This window comes from Bombina bombina, chromosome 1 (assembly GCF_027579735.1).
Source record: "Bombina bombina isolate aBomBom1 chromosome 1, aBomBom1.pri, whole genome shotgun sequence".
NCBI classification, from domain to species: domain Eukaryota; kingdom Metazoa; phylum Chordata; class Amphibia; order Anura; family Bombinatoridae; genus Bombina; species Bombina bombina.
Genome location: NC_069499.1, coordinates 167,751,852 through 167,777,272, shown reverse-complemented (window position 1 = coordinate 167,777,272; position 25,421 = coordinate 167,751,852). Strand labels below are relative to the sequence as shown.

Sequence of the window (25,421 nt, the reverse complement as noted above, 5' to 3'; positions counted from 1 at the left end):
ACTAAGCCTCACCCTAACCATAGCACATTCCACTGAAGTCATCTTTTCATGTCCATAGAAGTATGTTGCAGCCATCTCTAGAAACCAGTGAGTTAAACCCTATGGCAAACACACTAAAGCCTTTATGCACTACATATTTCCTCACCAAGGGTCCGATGATCTAAAGCTCTCTGGGCTGGTGAAATTATTAAAGAATGCTCGCCAGTCCTTCTGTTTCCCTGGTGGAATGATCTAAAGCTCAAATAATTTAACAACATTTGTATGTAAAATATACAGGAGTAAATCGTATTAAATATGCACAGTGTAAAAAAACACTTTGTACTTATAAGTACAAAATACAAAGCATTAATTGTTTTTTTTTTAAAAAAATGGGCTGAACATGGGCGCCTATGAAATTGTCTCTCTAATCCCAGTGTAATTCTGTAAAGTTTTTCACACTACAGATCTCACAGTTTTTTCCCTCCAACTAAAAGGTGGCAAGCATTTCTCAAAACACTCCAAATACTTAATACCCAATAGTAAAACACATGCATATGGAAATATAGGTGAATGTAAGATGCTATATGCAGAAAGCAGTTTAATGTGATTTATATTGGCTGCAGGATTCAATTTTGAAAGTGCGCTCCCTGCTTACTTTGCTCTATGGAGCGAAGTGTCCCTATCCATCAAGCTCCATTACTTTCAATAGGAGCCATCTCGCCACTCGCAGGGACTGTCCCTTTTTTACGATCATTCCACCAGAAAAGCCCCTGCGAGGGTTGGCGATAAAAACCACGTCTGATCTGGGGAGGTTTAGATCATCGAGCCCCTAGTATATAATGAAAAAATGTATTCCAGAATTCATACCTGGCTGTTTAGGATGGTTTCAGACTGCTTTGCATCCTTCATGAACTTTTGGAATCCAAGACACTGAGACAAAAAGTTTTCTCTGTTGTTCCACATCTTGTGAAGGTCATTCCAGCCCTCTTCTATTCCCTTTACTCTTTGACCCAGCTCTTGGTATTGGGGATCTGTTTGTCCTTGTGTTACATTCTTACCAGTGTCAACAACATCATGGAAATCATTTTCATGCTGTTCAATGTCATCTTTCAGTGCAAGATGTTTATGATACATTTGTTCTGCTTCTGGCAGGGAGATAGGTATATCTTCTGAAGCTGTGGCCTGTTGGGACCTATACAGCCAAGTCTCAAAATCAAATAAGTCTATCAAGAATTTTTGCAGTTTGTTGCTTTCCCCTAGTGAATCTTCCTGGCTTTGAAGAGTTTTCTGCAAATCTTGCCAGACATTGTTAATATAAATCAATCTGTCGTAAATATCTTGGGCATGATCAGGGTGATCATCTGCAAGCCTCTTAGCCTCTTCCTGGAGACTTATAAGTTTAGCTTCAATAGCTGCTATATCTCTCTCAATGCCATACAGTTTCCTTTGAATTGTAATCACAGAAGAAAGATCATTTCCAAGATCCTTTGTAGAGTCTATAACTTTAATTTTTTCTACTATCCAATTCTTGGTTTCTTCACACTCCAGAAAATAATTATGAAGGCCCAAGGCTGAATCAACGGCTCTTCTCCTCTGTGCCACCATCTGCTTAAAAACTGCCCACCTGAGAAAATAGGAATATAATAATAAATGTGTAGTTTCATATGGCATTGTTTGAATAACACTAGCACAAGGTTTCTACCATGATCAGAGCATTGCTCCCCCTCCAGGTGCTCCCCCTCCAACTTCAATATCTAAACAGCTAATTCATTTCTTCACTTTTTTTGTATTGATTACCAATATGAATAGTAGTAGACCACACAATAGCTTTCACCTTATCTGAAGTTATACGCATTTAGGGAAAAATCATGCTACCAAGCAGTTGCAAACCCCCAACATATATAGTGTTAAAAAAGGAAAAACTTTTTTCTCTAAAGGCCTGGGGTCTTATTCTCTACAATTCTCTGGTCTGGTGAGATTATATAACAAGGCTCTTCCCTATTACGAGGTCCCTCAGGGATTGTTTTAAAGGCAATTTTTACCTTGCAAACTTTGTATTATAAAGCACTAATATGCTTTATAATAAGGAGAGACACATACTTTATAATATAGTGCTCAGTAAAATAAGATGGCCTTTCTACTTGCCAGTGAGTTTTTGAGAATCAGCCCCCTAGTAACTTCTAGTTATACCCCTGCTCTATGTACCTGGCTGGATTTTCAAAGAATATTAATATTACCTGGTATTCATGTGGTCCTGGCTTTGTTTAACTTGTTTCCTGCTGGGGTGCCCACTTTCAATTAGTTCATTTGATGCCTTGTCCACGTTCTCTATTCGGGAACCCAAAACATTAATTTCCTGATCTAGAGTGTTAAACCTAGAGAAAAAAATAATAATAAGCATATGACATGATATTATCGTATGTTGTCAGTGCAGGGTGACTCCACAATATTTGCCTTTATTTTATTGCGGTCCTGGTTTCTAAAATGATAGACTTGTGATTTGATCTTTCCTAATTTTTACAAAATTCACCTAGACCCCCACATTCACCTTCTTACCACGTATATTTCAATTGTATCCTTTCTTGAATGTACACTTTACAATAATTTTCAAATGTATACAATTGTCATTGTCTTAGTTATTTAGGTTCATGTCTTGGCATATTAAATTTGATTGTCAACTTGCAGGGAATAGGTCTAAATTACAATTGTTTTGGCAATAATACTGCTGAGCACAAAGTTAGAATTTCCTGTAAAACAAGGAAGCATTTAAATATTCTAAATAATACTTGATGTAAGCTACCCTTTATGAATGAAATCTGCAAGAGTCATGAAGTTAATTTAAAAAATGTAATAACATCAATGTACTGTTAGATCAATAATATGCACTAATTTCAAAAGTGCCAGTTGCCCCACTTCTATTTCTACAGTAGAACTAAAAATGAGTAGTAGTTTTGAGCTGCTAGTCCCCCCGTAATTTGTTATGTAATTTAGCAATTTAATACAGTACAGGTTAAACCAAAGCCCATTACCTATGTTGAAAAACACCCATATCTTCTAGTGACTCTGGAATTTCCATCTTCTCAAGCCATTTCTCCTTCTCATTCATCCACATTTCACAAGCATCAATTTCACCAAGAATGGTATAAAACATAAGGGCATCCTGAAGCTTTTGAGAGCGTAGGTCGGCCAAAGCAGTCAGATCAGAAAACAAAACCCTTAATTTTTTAAGTCTGCTATCAATTTCAGGGGATACTTTGAACTCCTCTGGAAATCTTTGCACTTGTTGGTTAAGACCCTCCAATATTTGTCTATTGAGCATGATATCATCTAGAAGTTCTTTCTGTTTCTTTACTAATACTTGTGTGGAATATTCATCATGTCCAATGTCCTCACTCTGCATTATACGGTATGTATCCTGAAGCCTAGCTGCTAGATCATCTGCATCACCTTGGAACTGAAAAAAGTTTTCAGTGTCATTGAGAATTTTTAAGCGGAAAGCTGCTAAATCTTTAAGCTGAGCCCACAGCACGTTGATTTTGTCAATCCGTTCCTTGATCTTGGATGACCCATAATGTTTATTGTCTATCATTGATTCACCATCTTTAATAGTTTGCTGTAAGTTAGATTCAAGTCCCCTTAGTTCATCTTCGAAAGCCTTGTGTTTTCTTTGAAGAATGGAGACACCTGTGAGATCTTTTCCAAAATCCATTGAAGTATATATGTGTTCTTTCTCCTTTATCCATCTCTCCACTTCATCCATGTCCCCAAAGAATTTCCACAAGATCCTTGACTGCTGAAGCTGAGCTTTTCGTTGTGCTGCCAGGTCTACAAGCTCCTGGTAACATTGTTCAAGATGCCGGACACGATCTTTAATCACTTGTGGATCACAGGGCTGGTATTCTACATAAACAAAATTATATAACTTGAGAAAATAACTTATTACATGAAAAAATAAGAATTTTGAAAGATAAAGAATTCTCATTAAGACAATTCTTTGTTTTTATTATTTTAAATATGTTCTCAGGGCTAGATTACAAGTGATATGCGATATTTGCGCTCCACTGTGTAATACTAGTGCACGCTAATGTGTGCTGGTATTACAAGTTCACAGCAATCGCTGGGAAGCATTGCGCTCACAAGAGCGAGCTTCCATAGGTTCCTAAGGGAGCCTGGTTCTGATGCAGTCAGAGACAGCATTAGAACTTCAGTGTCAGCGAAGGGGGCGATGGCAGAAAATATAAATAGATATGTACATGCTGATATACATATATATTTATGTGTTTATATGTGAACATACGCATATTAACACATAAATATATATGTATATAAGCATATACATATATATTTACTGGGAACACACAAATCCTATAGACCCCAATGTAAAGGCACTTTTCAGTGCCTTTTTTTTCTAACACCCCACTCCCGCCAACTTTAACCCCAAAATACAGCCTAGTGCTGTTATTTTAATAAAAAAATATAGATGCTGCTATCTTTATTTTTTTAATAAACTAAACTAGACAATATTTTGGGGGCATTTGGGCGGATTTATAAAATTAACCAGAGATCTCATCTGTCGTTAATTTTATAAGAGTTAAAGGGACACTGAACCCAAATTTTTTCTTTCGTGATTCAGATAGAGCATGACATTTTAAGCAACTTTCTAATTTACTCCTATTATCAGATTTTCTTCATTCTCTTGGTATTTTTATTTTAAATGCAAGAATGTAAGTTAAAATGCCGGCCCATTTTTGGTGAACAACCTGGGTTGTCCTTGCTGATTAGTGGATAGATTCATCCACCAATAAAAAGTGCTGTCCAGGGTCTGAACCAAAAAAAAGCTTAGATGCCTTCTTTTTCAAATAAAGATAGGAGAGCAAGAGAACGAAGAAAATTGATAATAGGAGTAAATTAGAAAGTTGCTTAAAATTGCATGCTCTATCTGAATCACGAAAGAAAAAATTTGGGTTCAGTGTCCCTTTAATTGTTACAGCGAGCTCACGGTAGCAATAACAAGCCTGCAAACTAGCAAATAATTTAGCGCTCCACTTTAGCCCCTAATGTGCATATTTAGACAAGTTACATGACCATAGTTTACACGTACCATCTCCACCTACAAACTTAAATGCAGCATTGCAAAATGCCTTCACTTTTTCTGCTTGAGTTGCAATATCAGTCTCCAGTAAGTTATGCTTTTGAAAGAGATATTCTGCCTCGAGTAAATGTTTGCCATAGTCAGTTGATACAAGATTGACCTGAAAACAAACAAACGAACAAACACAGAATACAGTGAAATACTGATAGTCTTTTAAACATTTAAAAAAATCACTTTGAGGGTTTTTTGTCCATGTTTATAACAGTGTATGTAATATAAAGACACTACCTTCATTTCATCCATCCAGGTGACAGTATGCAGCATCTCCTGGAACAAGATTTGCAAATCAAGGTTCTTATAGAGCCTTTCTCTTCGAGACTTAAGCATCTCCAAAAGATAATTCCAAAGCCGCAGGATGTTGTCTTTTCTGGCAGTAATACGCTTTATATCATGATATTTCTCATCTTCCAACTCCTTTGCTACATTTGCCAGTGCTTGAATGCGCTCTTCATATGCAAAGATATCCGTCTGAATAGCTTCATGTTTTTTTTTTGCTGCTTCAACTGATGGCAAATCATGACCAAAATTATCCTGTAGATTAAATGTTTGAGATCATATTATAAGTTATTTGTGTTTGTGTCTGTCTGTCCGTCTATACATACATACATAGATACATACATGCATACATACATATTGTTTTGCACAGACTTTACAATTGTTAATTTTACAAAAGTAAAATCTAAAAAAAAACAAAAAACAAGATTGTATGCACACATAGCTTAATATTTATATATTTATTTATTTGGTATATTTTTAGGAATTACTACATACTTACATGAGCAAGCTTAGTTGCATTTACAGAAATATTTTAGCAATAAAATAAATAAAATGAAATGACACTGAAAGACAGATAAAAAAAAACCCTGCAATCTGTGAATTGTCTGTAACATTTGAATATTTACCTGTGAAATGTTATAAGGTATTAAATGGACATGAAACCCAATTTTTTTCTTTCATGATTTAGAAAGAGCATGTCATTTTAAACAACTTTCTAATTTATGTCTATTATCTAATTTGCTTCATTCTCTTGATATCACTTGCTGAAAAGCATATCTAGATATGCTCAGTAGCTGCTGATTGGTTGCTGCACATAAAGGCCTTGTGTGATTGGCTCACACATGTACATTGATATTTCTTCAACAAAGGATATCTAAACAATTGAGCAAATTAGATAATAGAAGTAAATTGGAAAGTTGTTTAAAATTGCATGCCCAATCTGAATCATGAAAGTTTAATTTTGACTAGACAGTCCCTTTAAGTACCTGATACCTTAAAACTGTTGATTTTAACAAAATCTGAGACTGAATTCTTGACTTGTATCATGCTCCAAACATATCACATCAGTAGATTATACTACTGAAATATCATTCCTGACCATTAAGCACCTTTCTTATGCATCGTATGATAGAAAACCGATACGGTGAACTCTAAAAGAAATCTCATCAATCCAATGTGAGATTTGTAATTAAAGTTTAAAAAAAACTTAAATGCCTATATCTCTGTTATTACAATATACAACCCCAATTATGAAAAAGTTGTGACAGTATGGAAAATGCTAACTAACGAAAAATTCAATTCACCCTGTACTATATTGAATATATTATTTACACACTATTTGATGTTCTACTTTGTGAATTTAATGTATTTTTAAAAATATTAACTATTTTGAAATCTGATGACTGCAACACATTCCAAAAAAGTTGGGTTAGGGGCAATTTAGGACTAATAACGATGTGACAAGTTGAAATAAGAAGGTGATGTGAAACAGGTGAGGCAATGGTGTAATCATAGTATTTAAGGAGGCTCCAAAAAAGACCTAGTCCTTCAAGAGCAAGGATGGGTTGAGGCTCACCAATCTGCCAACAGATACGTCAGTGAATAATCCAACACTTGGAGAACAGCATTCCCCAAAGACAAATCGGTAGATTTTTGTGCATTTCACCTTCTACGGTGCACAATATAATTAAAAAAGTCAAGGAATCTGGTCAAATCTTGGTGCATAAAGGTCAAGGCCAAACACCACTTCTGAATGCGCGTGATCTCCGGTTCCTCAGATGTCACTGTCTCAAAAACTGTAATGAGTCTGCAATGGATAGCCTGACATGGGCTCGGAAATACCTTTTGTAAACCTTTGTCAGTCAACACCATTCGCCAATGCATCCACAGATGCAAGTTAAAGGGACAGTACCACTGTAAAATTGTTTTTATATTAATGTATTTTGAATGACTTGTTATACCAGCTGCAGAGTACAAAATGTATGAGAAATTGAATTCAGTATAGGTTGGGATACCACAAGCTAAATCAGCTATTTCAATGGCCAAAATAGGGGTAAAGGAGCTACTTGTAAACAATTTAATAAACTCCAGCAGGTAAAATGATTCATTGGTAACAATTTAAATGGGTGAATATTTTTGGGTGAAATGTCCCTTTAAGGCTTTACTATGCAAAGCAGAAGCCATACATCAACAATGTCCAGAGGCGCCACTGACTTCTCTGGGCTCGGTCTCATCTGATGGAGATGGACAGTAGCACAGTGGAATCGTGTTTTGTGATCTGACAAGTCAACATTTCAAATAGTTTTTTTAAAAACATCTGTCAAGTTCTCTGGGCCAAAGAGAAAAAAGACCATCCAAGCTGTTATCAGCGTCAGGTCCAAAAAACAGCGTCTGTCATGGTATGGGGGTGTGTCAGTGCCCATGGCATGGGTAACTTGCACATCTGTGAGGGCACCATTAATGCAGAAAAATATGTATACATTTTGGAACAACATATGCTGCCATCCAGACGTCGTCTTTTACAGGGATCTCCCTGCATTTTCCAGCAGGACAATACCAAACCACATTCTGCCCGGATTACAAGCGTATGGTTGTGTAAGCAGAGAGTGCAGGTGCTAGCATGGCCGCCTGCAGTCCTGACCTGTCTCCGATTGAGAATGTGTGGCGCATTATGAAGCTCAAAATAAGGCAACAACGGTGCGTACAGTTGCACAGCTGAAGAAAAGCATAATGGATGAATGGGAGAAAATTCCGATTGCTAAACTTAACCAACTGGTGTCTTCAATACCCAAACGCTTATTAAGTGTTATTAAAAGAAAAGGTGGTTACACAGTCGACTGTCCCAACTTTTTTGGAGTGTGTTACAGTAATCAGATTTGAAATAAGCGTATATTTTCAAAAATACATTAAATTCACAAAGTAAAACAAATAATGTGTTAATAATGTGTTTTCAATATAGTACAAGGTGAATTGAATTTTCAAATTACCCTTTTTGTTTGTTTTTTGGCATTTTCCAGTGGAATCATCTCCGTATTCAGCATTGCACCAGCAGTTCTTGTGAGCTGCTGGTGCAACGCCGCCCCCTGCAGATTTGCTGCCCGCCGCAAGCAGGGGGGGTTATGGAGGTGGACAGGTTATGGAGCAGCAGTCTTTAGACCGATCCAACAGTGCAGATCAGGTCCGACAGACAACGCTGAATGCAGAGAACAATACGCTCTCCGTATTCAGCATTGCACCAGCAGCTCACAAGAGCTGCTGGTGCAACGCCGTCCCCTGCAGATTCGCTGCCAATCGGGTTCAATTGTTGAACTCGATCGGGTTGAATTGTGGCCTCATCAGAGCAGGCGGATAGGGTTATGGAGCGGCGGTCTTAAGACCGCTGCTTCACAACAGATATTTCTGGCGAGCATGCAGGCTCGCCAGAAACCGGGGCCCTCAAGCTCCATATGGAGCTTGATAGATAGGCCCCATACTGTATATATAAAACACCTTGCCATATACCATATCCCTTTTTAACTCTTTTAAAACATTTTTTTCAGTATTACACTTAAAAAAAAATCAAATATGTATTTGAGTGTAACACTTAATTTTAATACTAGCCCTAAAGTTCGTGTACACAATTCATTTTTTACAGAACAGCGGTTCCACCCCTTGCTCTCTCTATCCCCCCTCTCTTTTGCTCTCTCCCCCATCTCTTTTGCTCTCTCTCTCCCCCTCACTTCTGCTCTCTCTCCCCCTCTCTATTTTGCTCTCTTTCTCCCCCTCTCTTTTGCTTTGCTCTCTCTCTCCCCCCTCTCTTTTGGCTCCCCCCTCTCTTTTGCGCTCTCCCCCTGTTTTTTTGCTCTCTCCCCCTCACTCTTTTGCTCTCTCGCCCCCTCTCTTTTGCTGTCTCTCTCCCTCTATTTTGCTCTCTCTATCCCCCCTCTTTTGCTCTCTCTACCTCCTCTCTTTTGCTCTCTCCCCCCTCTCTTTTGCTGTCTCTCTCCCTCTGTTTTGTTCTCTCTATCCTCCCTCTTTTGCTCTCTCCATCCTCCCTCTTTTGCTCTCTCTACCTCCTCTCTTTTGCTCTCTCTCCCACCTCTCTTTTGCTCTCTCTATCCCCCCTCTTTTGCTCTCTTTATCCCCCCTCTTTTGCTCTCCCCCCCCCTTTTGCTCTCTCATCTGTTTCTTTTGCTCTCTTTCCCCCCTCTTTTGCTGTCTCTCTCCCCTCTCTTATGCTTTCTCTCTCCCCCTCTCTTTTGCCCTCTCTCTCCCTTCTCTTTTGCTTTCTCTCTCTCTCCCACTCTCTTTTGCTCTCTCTCTCCTCTCTTATGCTCTCTCTATCCCCCCTCTTATGCTCTCTCTATCCCCCCTCTTTTGCTCTCTCTCTCCCCTTTCTTTTGCTCTCTCCCCCCTCTCTTTTGCTGTCTCTCTCCCTCTCTTTTGCTCTCTCTATCCTCCCTCTTTTGCTCTCTCTTCCCCCTCTTTTTTGCTCTCTCTCCCCCTCTTTTCCTCTCTCTATCCCCCCTCTTTTGCTCTCTCTATCCCCCCTCTTTTGCTCTCTCTCCCCCCTCTTTTGCTCTCTCTCCCCCCTCTTTTGATCTCTTCCCCCCCCCTTTTGCTGTCTCTCTCCCCTCTCTTTTGGTCTTTCTCTCCCCCTCTCTTTTGGTCTTTCTCTCCCCCTCTCTTTTGCTCTCTCTCCCCCTCTCTTATGCTCTCTCTCCCCTCTCTTTTGCCCTCTCTCTCCTCTCTCTGTTGCTCTCTCTCTCTCCCCTCTCTTTTGCACTCTCTCCCCTCTCTTTCGCTCTCTCTCCCCTCTCTTTTGCTCTCTCTCTCCCCCCTCTCTCCCCCCTCTCTTTTGCGTGCTCTCTCTCCCCTCTTTTGCACTCTCCCCCTCTCTTTTGCTCTCTCTCCCCTCTCTTTTGCTCTCTCTCTCCCTTTCTCCCCCTCTCTTTTGCTGTCTCTCTCCCTATCTTTTGCTCTCTCTATCTGCCCTCTCTTTTGCTGTCCCTCCCCTCTCTTTTGCTCTCTCCCCTCTCTTTTGCTCTCTCTCTCCCCCCTCTCTTTTCCCCCTCTCTTTTGTGTGCTATCTCTCTACCCTCTTTTGCGCTCTCCCCCTCTCTTTTGCTCTCTCTCATCTCTTTTGCTTTTTTCCCCCTCTCTTTTGCTGTCTCTCTCTCTACCTCCCCTCTCTTTTGCTGTCTCCCCTCTCTTTTGCTCTCTCTCTCCCCTCTCTTTTGCTCTCTCTCCCCTCTCTTTTGCTCTCTCTCTGCCCTCTCTTTTGCTCTCTCTCCCCTCTCTTTTGTTCTCTCTCCCCCCTCTCTTTTGCTTTCTCTCCCCTCTCTTTTCCTCCCTCTCTTTTGTGCTCTCCCTCCTCTCTTTTGTGCTCTCCCCCTCTCTTTTGTGCTCTCCCCCTCTCTTTTGCTCTCTCTCCCCCTCTCTTTTGCTCTCTCTCCCCTCTCTTTTGCTCTCTCTCTCCCTTTCTCCCCCTCTCTTTTGCTGTCTCTCTCCATCTCTTTTGCTCTCTCTATCCCCTTCTTTTGCTCTCTCTCTCCCCCCTTTCTTTTGCTCTCTCCCCCTCTATTTTGCCGTCTCTCTCCCTCTCTTTTGCTCTCTCTCCCCTCTCTTTTGCTCTCTCTCTCCCTTTCTCCCCCTCTCTTTTGCTGTCTCTCTCCCTATCTTTTGCTCTCTCTATCTCCCCTCTCTTTTGCTGTCCCTCCCCTCTCTTTTGCCCTCTCCCCTCTCTTTTGCTCTCTCTCCCCCCCTCTCTTTTCCCCCTCTCTTTTGTGTGCTATCTCTCTCCCCTCTTTTGCGCTCTCTCCCTCTCCTTTGCTCTCTCTCTCTCTCATCTCTTTTGCTTTTTCTCCCCCTCTCTTTTGCTGTCTCTCTCTCTACCTCCCCTCTATTTTGCTGTCTCCCCTCTCTTTTGCTCTCTCTCTCCCCTCTCTTTTGCTCTCTCTCCCCTCTCTTTTGCTCTCTCTCTGCCCTCTCTTTTGCTCTCTCTCTGCCCTCTCTTTTGTTCTCTCTCCCCCCCCCCTCTCTTTTGCTTTCTCTCCCCTCTCTTTTCCTCCCTCTCTTTTGTGCTCTCCCTCCTCTCTTTTGTGCTCTCCCCCTCTCTTTTGCTCGCTCTCCCCCTCTCTTTTGCTCTCTCTCCCCCTCTCTTTTGCTCTCTCTCCCCCTCTCTTTTGCTCTCTCTCCCCCTCTCTTTTGCTCTCTCACCCCCTCTATTTTGCTCTCTCTCCCCTCTCTTTTGCTGTCTCTCTCCCTCTCTTTTGCTCTCTCTATCCCCTTCTTTTGCTCTCTCTCTCCCCCCTTTCTTTTGCTCTCTCCCCCTCTATTTTGCTGTCTCTCTCCCTCTCTTTTGCTCTCTTCTCCCCCCTCTCTTTTGCTCTCTCTATCCCCCTCTTTTGCTCTCTCTAGCCCCCCTCTTTTGCTCTCTCAAAACCCCCTCTTTTGCTCTCTCTATCCCCCCTCTTTTGCTCTCTCTCCCCTTTCTTTTGCTCTCTTTCCCCCCTATCTTTTGCTCTCTCTCTCCTCTCTTTCCCCCTCTCTTTTGTGCTCTCTCTCTCTTTCCCCTCTCTTTTGCGCTCTCTCCCCTCTCTTTTGCGCTCTCTCTCCCCCCTCTCTTCCCCCTTTCTTTTCCACCCTCTCTTTTGCGCTCTCTGTCCCTCCCCTCTTTTGCTCTCTCTCCCCTCTCTTTTGCTCTCTCTCTCGCCTTTCTCTGCCCTCTCTTTTGCTGTCTCTCTCCCTCTCTTTTGCTCTCTCTCTCTCTCTCCCCTTTCTTTTGCTCTCCCTCCCCCTTCTCTTTTGCTGTCTCTCTCCCTCCCTTTTGCTCTCTCTATCCCCCTATTTTGCTCTCTCTATCCCCCTATTTTTCTCTCTCTATCCCCCCTATTTTGCTCTCTCTCTATTACCCCTTTTTTGCTCTCTTTCTATCTCCCCTCTTTTGAGCTCTCTCTCTCTTGTTTGCACTCCGCATGGCCCGCCCGCGTCACGCCCAACCACGCTCGATTCACGCTCGGTCCCTCCCAGCCCCACCTGCGGCATGTCCGGCCCCGCCCGCAGCATGCCCCTGTCACACCTGGTCGGTCCCAGATGCCACGTCAGTCTGTTAAAGGCCAGGTGTGTTTGTCCTCATGCAGTCTCTACTGCGCATGACAGCTTCGGACAAACAAAGTGTTATGTGAAACTTTTATTTTAACTCTTTAAACTTTACTTCAGGTCTCAGGTCGCACTAATACTTCTAGCTCTTATTTGGCTTTCACATGAGCACAACCCAAAATAAATTACTTGTAATATCAGCAATATTTAGCTTGGTCGCAATATCCATTGAAAGTATAGGATGCACTAGAGCGATGTCGGCCGCGCTATACCTTCTCTAGTAAATCAGTTTTACTATGGACTTGTAATATCAATTTGCGTACTAATTTTAGTGCAATCCAGCAATATTACTATCACGGCCTTGTGCTATCATTAGTGCTCCACTTGTAATCTAGGCCAAATTGTGTTCCTCTGTTAGAAATTATTTGTTCATGGAGTCCCTGGAGACAAACCATCTTCTTCAGTAATTTATCTACTGATGCTTCTAAAGACAGTGGGGCCCATTTATCAAGCTCCGGATGCAGGCTCACCAGAAACAGCAGTTATGAAGCAGCGGTCTAAAGACCGCTGCTCCATAACCCTGTCCAGCTGCTCTGAGCAGGCGGACACACATCGCCGAAAATCAACCCCGATCGAGTACGATTGGGTTGATTGACACCTCCCTGCTGGTGGCCGATTGGCTGCAAATCTGCAGGGGGCGGCGTTGCACCATCAGCTCACAAGAGCTGCTGGTGCAATGCTGAATACGGAGAGCGTATTGCTCTCCACATTCAGTAAGGTCTGGTGGACCTGATCCGCACTGTCGGATCAGGTCCGCCAAACCTTTGATAAATATCCCCCAGTATCTTGCTCAAGGTTACAAAAAAGCAATTGTTTACTCAGTGGGTCATAGTCTAGACGACAAAAATAGTATTTTCCACTTCAGATCTTTGTGAATTTATGACACAATCTATGGATATATGCCAGGTTGAGTATGTCTGTTAGCTGACACAATGTAAAGTAAATTGTTATCAACAGTTAGTATAAAAAGTTATTATAATAAAAGTTACACATAACTTTTGTAAAGATGACACAATTTCTCTAAAGCCATTTTGAATGTAAGACATTTGATTTTAATATAATAGTTCCTTTCATATAATTAAACTTTCTTGTAGAAGAAGTACAACCCATAGCCCATTAGTGGGTGTGTCCACTTCTTTTGAAGGGCCACCATAACTATCTTTGGCCATCTTTTGGGATCAACTCCCTATTTGGTTAAAGCTGTGAGGAGGGCTATTATCTTGGAGAAAAAAAATATTTTTGTGGTAAAAGTGATCACTGGTAATGGACACATATGGGATCATATCTAGGTTGCACATAATCTCACTCAATAAATTTCTAATCCAAATTCAACAGTTGAGGTATATCAAAGCATAGCAACAGACTGTTCTGCCATGTCTTCACTAGAGGCCACGGGGTCTTAAATTTAAAAAATGATGATGATACACACAGGGCTCTATGTTAGCTTGGTAACTATAAATAGTGACAAGCTATTGACACACAAATCATTTATACATATCTACAACCTTTCATCTTACATTAGAGTACTGTAGAACTAAAAAAGCCAGGAGATGCTAGTAACATTTTATAATGAAAGTATATTTCTTAGCCTGCATTATCCTATAAAATTATATAGTCACAAAGCAGTTTAGTTATATGCAAGGATATAGTCAAGTGTCATGTGGCAGGCATCTAAAATGCATCTTCTGGGTCTTAACCTTATAGTTTCTTATTTGTACATTTCAATATAGATCCATTCCACTCCATTACAAAATGGTGTAGCTGGCTTTCCAGTATTCTAAGTTTCAAATACATTTTTAACCCCTGTTGTGTGATATGTGTATACAGAGTTTGTATCTAAGGACGGCCAGTACTTGGTATTATTTTATCTTATAAAAAACCTAAAACTTAAGCAATGATTTTCTACAGAAAAATCATCATTAAAGTAATTATGGGTTCTTCTAAAGCATTGGGATCGACTCCTAAAATTGTAAAAAAATAAATACATATTATTTTATTGAATATAATTGTTTCACTATATATATATATATATATATATACTGTATGTGTATATATATATATATATATATATATACACACATATATACACACACTGTGGGGCCTAGTTATCAAGCCGTCAACCTCAAATACGCTGGAATTCCGCAGCGTATTTGTGGCGAGGCTGATTCGCCTTAGTTATCAAAGGCTAGAGACCGGCAAAAGTAGAATTTTGTGAAGTAAGCTTCGATCTGCCGGACTCAGTCCGACACAGATCGATTCTTACGTCACTACAGATGTTCCGCACACAAGTGCGGCACAATCTGACTAATTTTGCTAGTTATCAAAAAACTAGCAGGTACGCTCGGCACTTTTCCGGCCCAGCGTACTTGGTTTTCAATTCCCATAGGAATAAATGGGAGTCTGACCATAGCAAAAGTACAAGTTCGCTGCTGCCAGACATCCCATTGATTTCTATGGGAGCTGTCCCCCCCTACACCGCCGCAACTAAATAAAGTTATTACCCCATAAACCGCCGCTCCTGGAGCCCACCGCAAGCTACTCTATACATATTAACCCCTAAAACGCCGCTCCCTGACCCCGCCGCAACTATAATAAATGTATTAACCCCTAAACCGCCGCTCCCGGACACCGCCGCAACCTACATTATACCTAGTAACCCCTATCCTGCCCCCCCTATACCGCCGCCCTCTATAATAAAGTTATTAACCCCTATCCTGCTGATCCCGCACCTCGCCGCAACTAAATAGTTTAACCCCTAAACTGCCGCTCCTGGACCCTGCCGCAACCTATATTAAATTTATTAACCCCTATCCTGCCCCCCACTACACCGCCGCCACTGTAATAAATTTATTAACCCCTAAACCTAAGTCTAACACTAACCCTAACACCCCCCTAACTTAAATATTAATTAAATAAATCTAAATAATATTTATATTATTAACTAAATTAATCCTATTTAAAACTAAATACTTACCTTTAAAATAAACCCTAATATAGCTACAATATAAATAATAATTATATTGTAGCTATCTTAGGATTTATTTTTATTTTACAGGTAACTTTCAATTTATTTTAACTAGGTACAATAGCTATTAAATAGTTATTAACTATATAATAGCTACCTAGCTAAAATAAAGAGAAATTAACCTGTAAAATAAAAACTAACCTAAGTTACAATTACACCTAACACTACACCATACTTTAATAAATTATTAGTATTTAAAACTAAATACTTACCTGTAAAATAAACCCTAAGATAGCTACAATATAATTAATAATTACATTGTAGCTATCTTAGGAATTATATTTATTTTACAGGTAACTTTGTATTACTTTTGTAAGCTAATTACACCTAATTAGCCAATAGAATGCGAGCTCAATCTGATTGGCTGATTGGATCAGCCAATCGCATTGAACTTCAATCTGATTGGCTGATTCAATCAGCCAATCAGATTTTTCCTACCTTAATTCCGATTGGCTGATAGAATCCTATTAGCCAATCGGAATTGAAGGGACGCCATCTTGGATGACGTCCCTTAAAGGAGCCTTCATTTGTCGGTAGTCGGGAAAGAAGGATGTTCCGCGTCGGCGGGATGAAGATTGAAGATTGAAGACCCCGCTTGGAAGATGACATCGCCCGGATAGAAGACTTCTTCAGCGCCGCTTGGAAGATGACATCGCCCGGAGGGAAGACTTCTTCAGCGCCGACTGGAGGATCACTTCATCGGATGGAAGATTTCTTCAGCGCCCCTTGGAGGATAACTTCTGCCGCTCCGGATCTCCTCTTCGGTTCCATCGCTGCTCGGCTGAATGAAGACGACTCAAGGTAGGATGATCTTCAGGGGATTAGTGTTAGGTTATTTTAAGGGGGGTTTGGGTTAGATTAGGGGTATGTGGGTGGTGGGTTTTAATGTTGGGGGGGTTGTATTTTTCTTTTACAGGCAAAAGAGCTGAATTCTTTGGGGCATGCCCCACGAAAGGCCCTTTTAAGGGCTGGCAAGGTAAAAGAGCTTTGAACTATTTTAATTTAGAATAGAGTAGGGCATTTTTTTATTTTGGGGGGCTTTGTTATTTTATTAGGGGGCTTAGATTAGGTGTAAGTAGCTTAAAATTGTTGTAATATTTTTAAAATGTTTGTAACTAATTTTTTTTTTTTTTTGTAACTTAGCTTTTTTTATTTTTTGTACTTTAGTTAGTTTATGTAATTGTATTTAATTGTAGTTATTTGTGGTTAATTTATTTAATTGATTTAATGATAGTGTAGTGTTAGGTTTAATTGTAACTTAGGTTAGGATTTATTTTACAGGTAATTTTGTATTTCTTTTAGCTAGGTAGTTATTAAATAGTTAATAACTATTTAATAACTATTCTAACTAGCTAAAATAAATACAAAGTAACCTGTAAAATAAATATAAATCCTAAGATAGCTACAATGTAATTATTAATTATATTGTAGCTATCTTAGGGTTTATTTTACAGGTAAGTATTTAGTTTTAAATAGGAATAATTTATTAAAGTATAGTGTAGTGTTAGGTGTAATTGTAACTTAGGTTATTTTTTATTTTACAGGTAAATTTCTCTTTATTTTAGCTAGGTAAGCTATTAAATAGTTAATAACTATTTAATAGCTATTGTACCTAGTTAAAATAAATTGAAATTTGCCTGTAAAATAAAAATAAATCCTAACATAGCTACAATATAATTATTATTTATATTGTAGCTATATTAGGGTTTATTTTAAAGGTAAGTATTTAGTTTTAAATAGGATTAATTTAGTTCATAATAGAAATATTATTTAGATTTATTTAATTAATATTTAAGTTAGGGGGTGTTAGGGTTAGTGTTAGACTTAGGTTTAGGGGTTAATAATTTTATTACAGTGGCGGCGGTGTAGTGGGGGGCAGGATAGGGGTTAATAAATCTATTATAGGTGGCGACGGTGTAGGGGGGGCAGGATAGGGGTTAATAAATTTAATATAGGTTGCGGAGGGGTCAGGGAGCGGCGGTTTAGGGGTTAATACATATATTATAGTTGCGGCGGGGTCAGGGAGTGGCGGTTTAGGGGTTAAACTATTTATTTAGTTGCGGCGAGGTGCGGGATCAGCAGGATAGGGGTGAATAACTTTATTATAGAGGGCGACGGTATAGGGGGGGCAGGATAGGGGTTACTAGGTATAATGTAGGTTGCGGCGGTGTCCGGGAGCGGCGGTTTAGGGGTTAATACATTTATAAGAGTTGCGGCGGGGTCTAGGAGCGGCGGTTTAGGGGTTAGTAACTTTATTTAGTTGCGGGGGGCTCCGGGGGCGCCGGTATAGGGGGTAGAACAGTGTAGTTAGTGTGGGTGCTTAGTGACAGGCTAGCAAGAAAGCTGTAAAAAAGCCGAAGAGCAGCGAGATCGGATGAATGATAACTCTCACAGTCCGCTGCTCATCGCCCCGTACTTGATGCGTGGCTTTTTGACAGCTTTTTTGAGAACTTAGGCAAATTTTTGCAGGTCCGCGGCGGCGATGTGAGGCGAGCTTAGGCGGACATATTGGGCCGGCGAAGGCAGGTAAAGTAGACGCGTTGATAACTAGGCCCCTGTATATTTACCTTTAGCCCATGTTGATATGTTATCTTTAACAAATACTGTATACACCTATACTAAATTCAGAATTCAGAATTCCTTCACTAAAATGTAGTTACCTGTGAAATGAGATGTTGATTTTCTGAGAGCCACGCTTCTCGCATTGCTGCTTTACGATCAAATCGCTTTGCCAATTGCTCAAGTTTTTCTTGTCGAATTAGTTCATTTCTTAGTGCTGTCTCTCGTTCATGTTCAGCTTTTTCAAGGCGTTTCCATGCCTGTTTGTGATATAAAGTGTTATACGAACTGTTACAGACTTTGTGCTAGTTTTGTGTAGTAAACATATAAGCATGCAAGAAAGCTTAAAGGGGCATTTCACTGAGATTTCAATATAAAATGTTTAATTACGTGTTGCAAAAAGACTTTGAAATATACCTTAGTTCTTTATTTTGTCCACTTTTCCTATAATTTAATTCTGAAGAGTACAGACTATATTTCACAGTCATTGGTTTCTCTAGTAACTGATTTATTTTCCCTAACTGATCCCAGCAGAGAAGGAAACCTAGATTACAACATGTCCGTGCCTATACTTTATGGACACTTTATACTACTATTATTTTTTTTTTTTTAAATCTTCATAGTATTCTATTATTTACATTGAACACATCATTCTATCTAGCATTTATTTTGTGTTTAAAGGGACAGTCTAGTCAAAATTAAACTTTCATGAATCATATATAGCATGACATTTTAAACAACTTTTCAGTTTACTTTTAGCTACACATTTGCTTTGTTCTCTTGGTATTCTTTGTTGAAAGCTAAACTAGGTAGGTTCATATGCTAATTTCTAAGCCGTTGAAGGCTGCCTCTTATCTTTTGACAGTCTTTCACAGCTAGACAGCACTAGTTCATGTGTGTCATATAGATGACATTGTGCTCACTCCTGTGCTCTTTTGTGCTCTTTCAGAAGTTTCTCAGCAGAGGAGAAGGTGCTCTTTGACAATATAAAGGTAGCTCAACTTTTTGCACCCCCATGGTCTAAAACAGTGATGGCTAACCTTCGCACCCCTGATGTTTCTGAACTACATTTCCCAACTAGACTGCAGCATGCCTAAGCATTATGGGAATTGTAGTTTCCGAACATCTGGAGTGCCAAGGGTAGCCATCATTGGTCTACAACCATTCCTGGACCCAACATTCACAGAATATCACTCTAACACCTTCACCACATTTCTCTGACATTCTCTGAGTATAGGAAATGGTCAAAAGTGTTTATTTTAACAGATATCTGGAGTTTATTATGTTTTTATTTGCAAAGTATCCCTCTGTTCTGTAAAACTTACTGTGATACATAGGAATATAATGACTTTAAAGGGACAGTAAACACATTGGGATTTTTATAGAAAAGGTTTAGTCATGCTTTGTAAAACAACTTTACAATATACTTTTATTATTGATTTTTCCCCTTTCATGTAATTTAGCTGTGAAAATGAAGGATTTTCTAATTCTCAGAAATAAAAGGCTCCAGGCTAACCATGCTACATATATTTCCCTAATTGACTTTAATAGATAAGAACTACAAAAAAGTAAATTTATGCTTACCTGATAAATTAATTTCTTCTACGATATAATGAGTTAACGGATTTCATCATTTCTTGTGGGATTTATCCTCCTGCTAACAGGAAGTGGCAAAGAGCACCACAGCAGAGCTGTATATATAGCTCCTCCCTCCTCTCCACCCCCAGTGATTCGACCGAAGTTAGGAAGAGAAAGGAAACGCTAAAGGTGCAGAGGTGACTGAAGTTTACAAAAAATATATAACCTAAATCAGGGAGGGCCGTGGACTTGTCATATCGTAGAATAAATTAATTTATCAGGTAAGCATAAGTTTACTTTTCTTCTACAAGATATGACGAGTCCACGGATTTCATCCTTACTTGTGGGATACAATACCAAAGCTACAGGACACGGATGAAAGGGAGGGACAAGACAGAGACCTAAACAGAAGGCACCACTGCTTGAAGAACCTTTCTCCCAAAACCAGCCTCAGAACAAGCAAAAGTATCAAATTTGGAAAATTTGGAAAAAGTGTGAAGAGACGACCAAGTTGCAGCCTTGCAAATCTGTTCAATAGAAGCATCGTTTTTAAATGCCCATGAGGAAGCCACAGCCCTAGTAGAATGAGCCGTAATTCTTTCAGGAGGCTGCTGTCCAGCAGTCTCATACGCCAGACGGATGATACTCTTCAGCCAAAAAGAAAGAGAGATAGCCGTAGCTTTCTGACCTCTATGCTTTCCAGAATAAACAATGAATAATGAAGATGATTGATGGAAATCCTTAGTCACCTGCAAGTAAAACTTCAAGGCACGGACCACGTCCAGGTTATGCAACTTACGCTCCTTCTTAGAAGAAGGATTAGGACATAATGAAGGAACAACGATTTCCTGATTAATATTCTTATTAGAAACAACCTTAGGAAGGAAACCAGGTTTGGTACATAAAACCACCTTATCAGAATGGAAGATAAGATAAGGTGAATCACATTGTAACGCTGAAAGCTCAGAAACTCTACGAGCAGAAGAAATAGCAACCAAAAACAAAACTTTCCAAGATAACAGCTTAATATCTATGGAATGCATAGGTTCAAACGGAACCCCTTGAAGAACATTAAGAACTAAATTCAAACTCCAGGGTGGAGCAATTGGTCTAAACACAGGCTTAATTCTGGTTAAAGCCTGACAAAAAGACTGAACGTCTGGAACATCTGCCAAACGTTTGTGAAGTAAAATTGACAAAGCAGAGATCTGTCCCTTTAAGGAACTCGCTGATAACCCTTTCTCCAATCCTTCTTGGAGAAAAGACAGAATCTTGGGAATCCTAACCTTACTCCATGAGTAGCCCTTGGATTCACACCAAAAAAGATATTTACGCCATATCTTATGATAGATCTTTCTAGTGACAGGCTTACGTGCCTAAATCAAAGTATCAATGACCGCATCAGAGAAACCCCGCTTAGATAAAATTAAGCGTTCAATCTCCAGGCAGTCAGCTGCAGAGAAATTAGATTTGGATGTTGGAAAAGACCCTGAATGAGAAGGTCCTGTCTCACTGGGAGTTTCCACGGAGGCAGAGAGGACATGTCCACTAGATCTGCATACCAAGTCCTGCGTGGCCACGCAGGTGCGATTAGAATTACCAAAGCTCTCTCCTGTTTGATCCGAGCAATCACCCGGGGAAGGAGAGGAAACGGTGGAAACACATAAGCTAGGTTGAACGACCAAGGCACTGCCAAGGCATCTACTAGTTTGGCCTGAGGATCCCTCGACCTGGATCCGTATCTTGGGAGCTTGGCATTCTGTCGAGACGCCATCAGATCCAATTCCGGTCTGCCCCATCGGAGAATCAGTGAGGCAAATACCTCCGGATGGAGTTCCCACTCCCCCGGATGAAAAGCCTGGCGGCTTAAATAGTCCGCTTCCCAGTTGTCCACTCCTGGGATGTAGATTGCTGACAGATAAAAAGAGTGGGTATCCGCCCATCAAATTATTTTGGATACTTCTGTCATCGCTAAGGAACTCCTTGTTCATCCCTGATGATTGATGTAGGCTACAGTTGTGATGTTGTCCGACTGGAATCTGATGAATTTGGCCAAAGCCAACTGAGGCCATGCCTGAAGCGCATTGAATATTGCTCTCAATTCCAGAATATTGATTGGAAGTAGAGACTCCACCTGAGTCCATATACCCTGAGCCTTCAGGAAATTCCAGACTGCACCCCAGCCCAGTAGACTGGCGTCCATTGTCACTATCACCCAAGAGGGTCTGTGAAAACATGTCCCTTGGGACAGATGATCCGGCGACAACCACCAAAGAAGAGAGTCTCTGGTCTCTTGATCCAGATTTATCGGAGGAGATAAATTTGCATAGTCCCCATTCCACTGTCCGAGCATGCACAGTTGCAGTGGTCTGAGATGAAACCGAGTAAACGGAATTATGTCCATTGCCACCACCATCAATCCAACTACCTCCATACACTGAGCCACTGATGGCCGAGGATTGGACTGAAGGGCTCAGCATGTATTAAGAATTTTTGACTTTCTAAACTCCGTCAGAAATATCTTCATGTCTACAGAATCTATCAGAGTTCCCAAGAAAGGAACCCTTGTCTGTGGAATTAGTGAACTCTTTTCTAGATTCACCTTCCACCCGTGAGTTCTCAGAAAGGACAACACTGTGTCTGTATGAGACTTTGTCAGATGATAAGTTGACGCCACTGCTATGCCCCGCGGCCTGAGAACCGCCAAAAGGGACCCTAGAACCTTCGTGAAGATTTTGGGTGCTGTGGCCAACCCGAAGGGAATAGCCACGAACTGAAAATGTTTGTCCAGGAAGGCAAACCTTAGGAGCTGATGATGATCCTTGTGGATAGGAATATGAAGGTATGCATCCTTCAAGTCCACGGTAGTCATATATTGACCCTTCTGGATCATTGGTAAAATCATTCGGATAGTCTCCTTCTTGAACGATGGAACTCTGAGAAACTTGTTTAGACTCTTGAGATCTAAAATGGGTCTGAACGTTCCCTCTTTTTTGGGAACCACGAAAAGATTTGAGTAAAAACCCTGTCCCTGTTCTAGTCTTGGAATGGGATGAATTACTCCCATAGTAGAGAGGTCTTTTACACAACGTAAGAACGCCTCTCTTTTTATCTGGTTTACAGACAATCGTGAAAGAAGAAATCTCCCAGTTGATACCCGTGGGTCACGATTTCCAGTGCCCAGGGGTCCTGAACATCTCTTGCCCAAGCCTGGGCAAAGAAAGAAAGTCTGCCCCCTTCTAGATCCGGTCCCGGATCGGGGGCCGCCCCTTCATGCTGTCTTTGTAGCAGCAGCAGGCTTCTTGGGTTGTTTACCCTTGTTCCAAGCCTAGTTGGGTCTCCAGACGGACTTGGACTGAACAAAAGTCCCTTCTTGCCTTGTGGAAGAAGAGGAAGAAGTGATAACTTCTTTAAAATTCCGAAAGGAATGAAAATTATTTTGTTTACCCCTCATCTTAACAGACTTATCCTGAGGTAGAGCGTGACCTTTACCTCCAGTAATGTCAGAAATGATTTCCTTCAATTCAGGCCCGAATAGGGTCTTAACCTTGAAAGGAATAGCTAAGAGCTTTGATTTAGATGACACATCAGCAGACCACGATTTTAACCATAACGCTCTACGCGCTAAAATGGCAAATCCTGCATTTTTCACCGCCAATTTAGCAATTTGAAAGGCGGCATCTGTAATAAAAGAATTAGCTAGCATGAGAGCCTTAATTCTATCTAAAATGTCCTCTAAAGGGGTCTCAAACTTCATAGACTCTTCTAGAGCATCAAACCAAAAGGCCGCCGCGGTAGTAACTGGAACAATGCAGGCTGTTGGTTGTAAAAGGAAACCCTGATGAATAAACAATTTCTTATCCATAGGGTCTTTGAAAGCACAACTGTCCTCAATAGGAATAGTTGTACGCTTAGCCAGGGTAGATATAGCTCCCTCCACCTTAGGGACAGTCTGCCAAGAGTCCCGAATGGTGTCTGATATGTGATACATCTTCTTGAAATTAGGAGGAGGAGAGAACGGTATACCCGGTCTGTCCCACTCTTTTTTTATAATCTCCAAAATTCTCTTAGGAACCGGAAAAACATCAGTGTAAGCGGGTACTTCTAGATTTTTGTCCATTTTACACAATTTCTCTGGTGGTACCATAATAGGGTCACAGTCATCCAGAATCGCTAATACCTCCCAAAGTAACAGGCGGAGGTGTTTTAGCTTAAATTTAAAGGACATAACGTTTGAATCTGTCTGAGGTAACATACTTCCTTGGTCCAAAAGTTCTCCCTCAGACAAAATTTCCCTGAACCCCAACTCAGATCCCTGTGAGGGCACATCGGAAATAGCCAACAAAGCATCAGAGGACTCAGTATGCACATTAATTCCTGTCCTACTGCATTTACCCTGTAACACTGGTAACTTAGATAATACCTCTGTAAGGGTAGTTGACATAACTGCAGCCATATCCTGCAGAGTAAAATAATTGGACGCATTTGAGGAACTCGGTGTCGCTTGTGTGGGCGTTAATAGTTGTGACACTTGGGGAGAATTAGACGGCACATCCTGATTCTCTTCAAACTGACAATCATCCTTAGGCACACTTTCTTTACATAAAATATGCTTTTTGCATTGTAAGGCCCTTTCAGTACAAGAGGTACACAAAGTAAGTGGGGGTTCCACAATGGCTTCTAAACACATAGAACAAGGAGTTTCTTCAAGTTCAGACATGTTAAATAGACTAGCAATAGCCACAATAGTCGTAAATCACCTCATATAATGATTCAAAAAACTTTTAGAAAAAAACGTACTGCGCCTTTAAGAAATAAAAGTGCAACAATTTTTCTAAAACTGCACTAAGACGTTTAAAAACGCTAAACAAATATATAGAACACTTTAATTTGTCCAAAAATGATTGCACCCACATAAGTACAGGAGAAATTACCATTTAAGAGATATTTTAATGCAAAATATAAACTTTAACAATGAAAAGGGCCTACCTGCCCTCAGGGTACAGAAAACTGACTCGACAACGATCCGGTAACTGCAAAATAACTTTAGGCCCCACCGGAGCTAATGCCTGCTGCCTTCTTAGAGAAAGAAAACAGTTTGAAAAGTAAAAGCCATGTGGTCCCCTGTATGCAATACACGAATAAACAACTGCAGCCCAACTGACTTAAATATAAAACATATATATGTCAAGCTGCCTCTCCCAGTGTCAAGCCTAGTATAAATATGCAAACCGTAGCAGCAATATGTATAACACACAGGAATCCAGTAACACCCTCAATCAAACAGGTCTACTGCTTACTCCTTCCCTTGCAGGGAAAAAATGTCAGCCAGTTCTGATATACCAAGTCTCCTCAGAAAATAAAAGACTGAACATACCTCAATGCTGCTTGTAGTAGGACACCGTTCTCCACACTGAAGATTTCTCAGGGCAGAAAATTTTCTTCATTCCATTTCTCCCTGAGAAAAATAGTACACACCGGTACCATTTAAAAATAAAAAAAATTCTTGATTGAAGAATCTAAAACGAACACCTTACTTTACCTCTTCCTATTACTAACACAGGCAAAGAGAATGACTGGGGGTGGAGAGGAGGGAGGAGCTATATATACAGCTGTGCTGTGGTGCTCTTTGCCACTTCCTGTTAGCAGGAGGATAAATCCCACAAGTAAGGATGAAATCCGTGGACTCGTCATATCTTGTAGAAGAAAATG

General features: G+C 40.4%; 1 protein-coding gene across 1 annotated transcript in view; it reads right to left on the bottom strand.

Annotated features, from left to right (window-relative positions):
- Positions 1-25,421, bottom strand: part of LOC128645002 (spectrin beta chain, erythrocytic) — a 278,974-nt gene that overhangs the window by 125,451 nt on the left and 128,102 nt on the right. The window contains exons 11-16 of the mRNA XM_053697713.1: positions 18,233-18,391; positions 5,360-5,662; positions 5,081-5,231; positions 3,009-3,879; positions 2,217-2,354; positions 847-1,603 (exon numbers count right to left, since the gene is read on the bottom strand). Coding sequence (XP_053553688.1) covers positions 847-1,603; positions 2,217-2,354; positions 3,009-3,879; positions 5,081-5,231; positions 5,360-5,662; positions 18,233-18,391 — 2,379 coding nt within the window. The remainder of the gene's footprint in view (positions 1-846; positions 1,604-2,216; positions 2,355-3,008; positions 3,880-5,080; positions 5,232-5,359; positions 5,663-18,232; positions 18,392-25,421) is intronic.